The sequence below is a fragment of the Lepidochelys kempii genome, chromosome 12 (genome assembly GCF_965140265.1).
Source record: "Lepidochelys kempii isolate rLepKem1 chromosome 12, rLepKem1.hap2, whole genome shotgun sequence".
Classification (NCBI taxonomy): domain Eukaryota; kingdom Metazoa; phylum Chordata; order Testudines; family Cheloniidae; genus Lepidochelys; species Lepidochelys kempii.
In genome coordinates, this window is record NC_133267.1 from 1,484,744 (window position 1) to 1,492,585 (window position 7,842).

At 53.6% G+C, this 7,842-nt stretch overlaps 1 protein-coding gene across 2 annotated transcripts in view; it reads left to right on the forward strand.

Moving 5' to 3' along the window:
- The window catches only part of FA2H (fatty acid 2-hydroxylase), a 74,881-nt gene extending 67,279 nt beyond the window's left edge, over positions 1 to 7,602 (forward strand). For both annotated transcript variants that reach the window (XM_073307080.1, XM_073307081.1), the window contains one exon: positions 4,122 to 7,602. In XM_073307080.1, the coding sequence (XP_073163181.1) occupies positions 4,122 to 4,201 (80 nt within the window). In that variant the 3' untranslated portion in view covers positions 4,202 to 7,602. The remainder of the gene's footprint in view (positions 1 to 4,121) is intronic.
- Positions 7,603 to 7,842: the final 240 nt, after the last annotated feature.

Consider the following 7,842-nt stretch of genomic DNA (forward strand, 5'->3'; position numbering starts at 1 on the left):
CGTTAGGTCTGCATCATCCATGCCTTGGGGCTGGGGATGGCATGTCTCTGAACCATTGTTCATCTCCTAACCCCCCCCAGTCTTTGCTCTTCTCCCTTGAGTCAACTGGAGCTCCACGCCTGTGTGCGTAAACCTCCTGGAGACTTAAAACTGGCCCCACGCTTTTAATCACAGGGGCCTAACTTTCAGTACCCAAAGCCACATTTAGGCAAAGAAAAACGTGGCCTGATCCTCACAGATTCTGAGCCCTGGCAGCCCCTACTGGGGTCAAGAAAAGCTGCAAGTTCTCAGCAACCACTTATTGTGGTGCCTAAATGTGGCCGTGGGTACCTGAAGTTAGGCACATCTGATTAAAAGCATGGGCCCCGTTTTGAGTTTCCAGGAGATTTACACATGCAGTGGAGAAGTTGAATCGGACTCAGTGGAGGCGTTCCAGACTGGTGGTTATGGCACAGACACATATACCACACCCCAACATGGGTTTGCAAATGGTGGTGGTACGTTCTCTTGTCAGTCCGTTTTCCTCCAGTTACTATCTGATGTGTGAAGAAAACGTGGGATGCTTTTTCCCCCTCTTGATTCACGTTAATCAGGGCTGAAATCAAGCTCAGGAAATTCCAGTACATATGGCTGACTCTACTGAGCCTTAACTCTGCCCCATGTGTATGTGCCTTGAAATAGTCTTAATACTGCACAGTATATGAGCACATGGTTAAAAATTAAGACAAGTTGTGTACTTGAGTCGTAAAACTTACTTTGATTTATTAAATGTGCAGTTTTAATACTCTACAATTACATACAAACATATATAAAAAATGAATTTGAATCAGTTGCAAACAGATGCTTCCTAGTCTACCAAGAATCCTATTTCAGAGCTTTTTACATTTGAAACAAACCTTAGCTACTCCCTTGTGTGTGCAGACATAGGTAACAGGGCCTGTGCACAGATGCACACGTGTACCTGAAGTTGTAGAAAGTTTCCTTGTTACCAGAGCCCTAGTATGCGAGGTGAAGTTGAGCTTGTGTGATTCTATTGGTGTAAGAGGGCGGAGTTAAAGTGGTGCATTCAGCCGTGACTTCTGCACTTGGGAGGATTTTAAGCCTGTAAATGAAGCTATGGTCATGTAGAGGCTGGGTGGATTTCAATAATGTTCCTCTTTGTTAGAAATTAAGCCATCTAGTCAGCTGCAGCTCTGCAAGGGCTTGGCAGGTATGTGGATGGGAAAATCTAGGTGCTGAGAAGTGTGTCCAAAGGTTTTAAGAAGTAGGTGCTGCTTTCTGAATTGGCACTAAAATGCAGCAGTGCTAAGGGCACTCTCCCACTGGGCTTGTAGCCTTTCTGATGGGGTATAATGCAAGTCCTGACTGCTTCTGGTAATTAAAGCGCCTGTTTAAATGTTAGGCAGGGGTCAGGGTGTTGGCCCCAACGACCGGTTAAAATAGCCCTTTGGGTGACTAGTCTGTCATGCTAAATTTCCACCTGTAACTTCGCTTGGGTTTTTGTAGAGTTCACTTCCTGCTAAACTGCTGTGTGAATCAGCTGCTGCACTCTTCCGCAGAGGTGGCTGCATTTCAGTGGTGGGAGAAGGACCCAATCCTCTAACAAATTTTTGTTAAAGCTCTGAGGTTACGTCTCCTCTGAGCACTCTTTATAGGGATGTCGAGTACATACACTGCATGCCCCACTCGTCCACGCACAAAGAGCAATGTAGATGCTGCCGGTGCCGGAGCCGGAGCCTTTCCTCGCTGCCTCCCCCATGCCAAAGCCTTTCACTGACCCATGTAGCTACACGCCGCAGTGACAAACAAGATGCATCCACGCTGTGGTGTGAAGCTACATATGTCCCATGTGCTGCGGCCGCTGGTGGTGTGCACTGTAGATGTAGCCTGCCACTGTTTCAATTAGGGTGAAAGGTTCTTATAGAAATTAAAGCTCAGATGTAGCCTGCAGCATGGAGTATGAGGCTTATATCCTCGGGCATTGCCTAGCCAGCATTATCTGACCAGCCCTGGGCTCTCTGCATCTTCCTCTTCCATTAGCCAGTGAGGATGCGCTACCCGAGCTGCCTGCAGGATATGCAGATAGAGAGGCACATCCCTACTGCCTCATGCTGGGGGAAAGGTCAGGGTCCAGGGTACCCCTTTCTGCTTCTCCAGTGATCCTTGGCCCAGGAGCGCAGCAGTTATCTCCATTTTCCAGATGGGGAAACTGAGGCACACTGGGATTAAATGATTTTCCCAAGGCTACACTGTCCCCACAGTACAGGCACCCTAAAACCATGCTGCTCATGCCGTGCGCTGCGGCGGGGCCGAGGTCTCCAGACAGGCAGGAGAAAAGTGCTGTACATAGGGTAGCTGATGCCGTCCTGACGGCAGGACATTGGCTGCAAACGCTCCCCTCCCACAGGCAGCTGGCCCCTGCGCTCCTCCCCTCTCCTGAGGCCGTGGGTTCTCTGATCCATGCAGCGCTCGCTCGCGGTCGGGGGCTGTTTCTAGAGGAGACCTGGGTTGTTCAGGTTGGCAAGGGTTGGCTGTGTTAGTGGTGACCTGTTTGGGGCCCAGAGGGAGGGAGGTGGTCCCTCCTCTGCTTCTCATTCCATGGCTGCTTTTAGTCACCAATGTGCTTAAAAACCCTCCAGCTTTCCCCAGGAACTCCTGCAATTCACTGGAAACGCTCTGCCTCTCCTGCTGTCCAAGCAGAGCCCCAAAGGCCAGTGCTGGGTTTTAAAAAAACTCCCTTGCATCTTACCAGTGTCTCTTTCAAATGGAATGAATTCCATAAATCAAAGGTATTCCTCCCCATTAGCAAGGCCTTAGTCCCCTTACAGCCCTCGCTCCACTGGGAGCGGTGGGGAGCGTGGAGGCCCAGCCCTGTACACTAGTCCAGTGCAGAATATTCATTGGGTATTGTGGGTAACCATGGCACAGAAGATGCAGTGGCATGAACCCTGACGCCGGCTAGCAACCCACACACATACGCAGGATCCCCAGTGGGCTCATGGGCCTGGAGCATGGGAGGATCTGAACTAAATTTAATATTAATCTTCAAATGCAAAATGAGCAAACACTCTGGATGGTGCCCCAGCGCTCTGCCGTGTTCAGCAAAGCAGCAATGATTCTTGGAGCAGCACTCAACAGCACTCAGACATGCCTGCATTTGGTGGGGGGACTAGTGCTCATGCAGCTTTCTGAGCCATGCTCCTTCTCCCACCACTGAAATGCAACCACCTCTGAGGGAGAGTGCAGCAGCTGATGCACACAGCAGTTTAGGCAGGAAGTGAACACTACAAAACCCAGTTGAAGATACGGATGGAAATTTAGCATGACAGACTGGTGCAGAGCACTTGTTGCCACAGCTTCCCTGACTGTCGATACTGAATATCTAGTTGGGGGGAGGGCGGGAGATGCAGCCGATTTCATAATGTTTTCCCTCCCTCCGCCTGAGCCAGGAAAACCCCTTCCAAACAGGAGCCACCACATACAGTGCCTGTGCCAGGTAACCGTTCTCTGGGAATGCACAGGGACCTGGCACCAGCGTGGGCAGCTCACCCTTGCTCCTGGGAGTTGGCAGTGTGAGGGAAATGTCCCCGAGATGCTGTGTCAGAGAAGGCTCAGACTGACAGCTGCTCCTAGGCAGCTCACACTTGGGGGCTGAGGCGCGCAGGCCTGACTCCCCTCCCATCGCCTTGGCGGCCCAGCACTTCGGTTGTTACTTGCCTCAGAATCCGCTGGTGGCTGCAGTTAGTCTAAATTCACCTCTGAGGAGCCGCGGCATTCCACCCAGAATGCACCTGGCCTGGGGTCACCATACACTGACCCAGGTGTCTGTGCTCCCTGGGCGTCTCCGCTCTCACTGACTGAGGCGGGGTGGGCAGGGGTCCTAATGCGACAATTCCTAGTTCAGCCCCAGCGGGACCTTGGGCGAGTTCCTAACTCTATCCTGTGCCTCCCTGGCTCTACAATGGGGACCCTTCCCCACCACTCGGGCTCCATTAATGACAGTGAGGTGCTCAGACAAGAAATGACGAGGGCCATATAAGACAGGTCAGGTGACTCTTTTTTGAATGCCAGTTCACACAGCCTCTCTCTCTTCTCTCTCCTCTCCCGCCTCTTCCCCCAAGGCTTTGGCATCACTAGTAAATTTTGGGACCGTCCATTTAAAACACTAATCCCGGAGGAAACCTTTGAGGAAGAGGATTAACATCCATGGCTCCCCCGCTTGGCATCTGGCTCCCATGTCCCTGGTGCATCACGCTGCCACCTCCCTTTCCACCAGCCGCAGGACGTCGGGAGGGCGCCCACCTTTGTAGAACTGAATGACTGGGAGTAAAAGCCCCTTGACCGCAGAGGGAGAAGACTGCCCTGTGTTGCTGGCTTTTGTCGCTTCAACCTCACGGCACTCTGCCTGGCTCCTGGGAGGTAAAGGCAGGTATTTGTCCCAAGAGGGATCTGCACAGCGTTCTCTAATGATGCTTGAAAGGTTGTCACACCACTCAGTGTGGAGGAGCAACTTTGTGTTTTTGCAGTGAGTCTGCCAGGAGACAAGTGGCTGCTGTGTAAACGCTCTGGGTTTCTTTTGCTCTGAGCTCGTCAGCAAGGAGGGAGGGAGGAGTGGGGACAAGAACTAACTGCCAAGCCAAGAGATGCATCTAAACTATCCCAGCAACCTGCCTTGTAAACACCAGAGCAGGCTGCAGCCAGGGAGACTTCGGATCCCATCATGCACTGCACTCAACATCAGACTGTCCTGGCCCAGTGCTGACCTGGCTCTGGTCAAGGGGAAGCATTGCATGCTGGGACCTGTATTCTCTATGGGCGGCATCTCCCCATTACAGGTGGGAAAGTGGAGTCTGGGCCTTAGGGGAAGACTTGGCAGGCAGGCACACGCAGCCCAGCTGTTGGCACTGGAGTGAGGGGATGGACGCTTCAGCTCTCCAAATGCCAGGGGCTGGCCCCACCGCTGAGGGCTTGTTAATTCAAAGTAAAGCATGACAATACACTGAGGAGGGGGTGGGGCTGCAGCTTCACTGCCTGCTCTGCAATCGGGGCCGGTGGGAGGTGTGCTGCCATTTGTTCCCCAGTGCACTGGCCGTGCAGTCAAAATCCCGCCTGCCCAGCACACACGTGCATTGGGTACAAAGCTTTTGGCTTTGGTGCCACATGGCAAAATCGTGCCTGCGACACCCTCCCACCTTGGAACCAGCCAGTCCATCGTCCCCCTGCTCTCCACCGTGTGCCAAAGCACCAGGAGATCCAGCCTCTTCCTGGGGGGTTGCCTGCCCTCCGGAGGGCAGAGTATCCCAGCTCGCTGCACTGCCAGTCTGACACATCTCCTGCATTGGTGTCCGAGTGGAGAGGGGCCCATGGCTGGAGGCTCTCTGGACATGGTGGCCAGCGGGAGAGGAATTGCAGTAATGATACTCCGGCTTCTGCCCCAGCTCAGGTCCCTTCCCTCTGTCTGTCGGGTTTGTTGGGGCAGGGTAGGATGTTCCTTCTCCCTGCCCCAACTCAAATCCTTGTAACAGCCAAAGTGACAGCTGTCCAGGCCAGCCCCGCTAGAAGCTAGGAGTCCTTGAGCCCAGGGGAGGAGGAGGGTGCTGCAGTGAATGGCCGCCCTAGGGCCTGCTGGGAGCAGAACCCCCTCCTTTCCCATCTGACCTCCCCAACTGGGGGGCCATGTGCTTTCCTCTGGGGCTCCAGAATGGCGGTGTCCTTTCTGGCTGGATGGGGTGTTTGGAATATGGATGCCGGTGACACCAGGAGCTGCTGGGGGCCCCTCTGAACCCGGCTGAGCTCTTGGGCCACCGCACGGCCTGTGGAGCCGGAACTGCCCTTCCAGCTCCGTCCGGGCTGGGCAGCGCCTGCTGTCTCTTGCCTCCATTAGCCCTGTCCTTTCTGCCCGGTGGCTGGCACTGGCAGCTGAGCACAGACACAGAGCGAGTGACCCCTGGGTGGGGTGCTGGGACTCCCCAATGGGCGCTCAGTGCTGTGGCATGCCTTTGGGCTGTTGGCTCCCTCGTAGAAGAGGAAAGCAGTGCTGCTGTCTTTAACTTTCCTCTCCGCTTTCCCCTTGGCTCTCAGCTCCACGCCTTTACCTGTCCCCTCCGGTAAGGCGGGAAGAGAGGGGTGAGGGAAATGAGAAGGGGCTTGTACGGCTCGGTCATTTGGCCAAAAAGCAAGTGATGGAGCCGGCAGCCTTTGCCTGGGCTCTCCTGGCCCCTGGGTCCTACCCCAAGACGGTTGCTCTGCATCTGCTGCTCAGCACAGATCCCTTGTGCTGCTGGCTGGTTCAGAAGCATCTGGCTTAGTCCCTGCTCTTTGTGGGAGCCAGATGTTACAGGAGCAGAGGTGCCGTCTGTGTTCTCTGTGAGTGCCACCTCTGCCCAGTCCCGTCCTGGAGACACATGACAGCGGGCGAGTGTGCAGAGTTCCAGGAGAAGTCTTGCTCCCCTTAGAACTAGCTTAACGTCTGGTGCTGGGGCCAGTGGGCTGGGGGGCCCCTGAGAACTCTGCCTTTCTCACAGTGGGCCAGACTGTCCACAGCTGACTTGCCAAGATAGGGGATTCTTAGATCCCCAGGCTTTCCTTCCCCTCCCCCATGGTGGGCCACTGATACACGGGTGGAATCTGCTGCACAGCATGCCCTGATAGATGAAGTGCCAAACATGCGCCCGCCTCAGGCTTCCTGCCCTCCCTGTTCCTGGGGCTGCTGCAGGCATTCCCACTCTGCTTTTTGCTCCTCCTCGGCTGGCCGTGTTCTCTAGCTCTCCCTCTGCCTTGCTGGCCTAGCAGTCTCCTGCTGCTCTCTGGGTCCCCTTGCCATGTGTCTCCTTCCCAAATTCGGCACCTTGCTCCACAGCTCGGGGAAAGAGCACCCAGCCGCCAGAGCATCCAAAGTGCAGCTAGCTGCCTCCAAAGCGTCCTCGCCCCCAGGAGACCGCACTGACTGCTAGACAGTGTTCATATGGCGTCCAATACCCCCCCTCCCCCCCAGCTTGGTGGGAGGAATCCAGGACGTTAATGTTAAGCATCATGCAGTGTTCATGACCTTGATGTTAAATAAGCTCCTAGAGTCTGGAAGCTGCTGCTAATGTGCTTGCCAAACCTTCAATAGACTAACCCCTGGTGGGAGCCTCTCTCATTTTCATATGACTGCTCTTGTATTGCAAACTAGGCTGTGCCCTGGTACTGCTTTCCCCACTCCAAGATCTGAGGCATGTAGCACTTGTGACTCTGACCAGATCACTTCAGAGGGGGCTTTTTTCAAGTCACCCCCACCCCACCAGCTGGGATCTGGGGGGATCCCAGCTGGGGCGGGAGGGAGTTGCTCAGGGAGCCCAGCTGAGCCAGCGGTAAAGGTTTTGCAGGTTTGTGTCTTGCCTTCTTCTAAGCCAGTGTACAATATCTTTTTTGCCAGATTTATCCTGTTAATGTTTTTTGTAGACATTGGCTACTTGAAACTTAAACTCCAATGAATATAGTTGCTAAGAGGCCTCTTACTTTTGATGATCCTATGACTTGCTTTTCCCTAATGTCTACTGCTGACATTGAAAGGTTTGAAATAGTTATCCATAAAACTGTAGACATGACATAATTGTAAATAAACTGTATATTTTGAAAAAAATGTTTAAAAAGTGTGTGGATGTGTGACTTCTTGGAGGGCAACTAGACTGGTTTACCTTAACAAGAGACCACACCCAAGCCTGAAGCCCCATGATGTCACATCTACCTGTGGTTCCTAGGTACCAGTGCTGGTGCGTGGTTTCAGATGTCTCCAAGCAGGCAGTTCTAGAAGGAATTTCCCTGGAATCTTTTCCCACTTCACCATCCTCCATCCCCGTC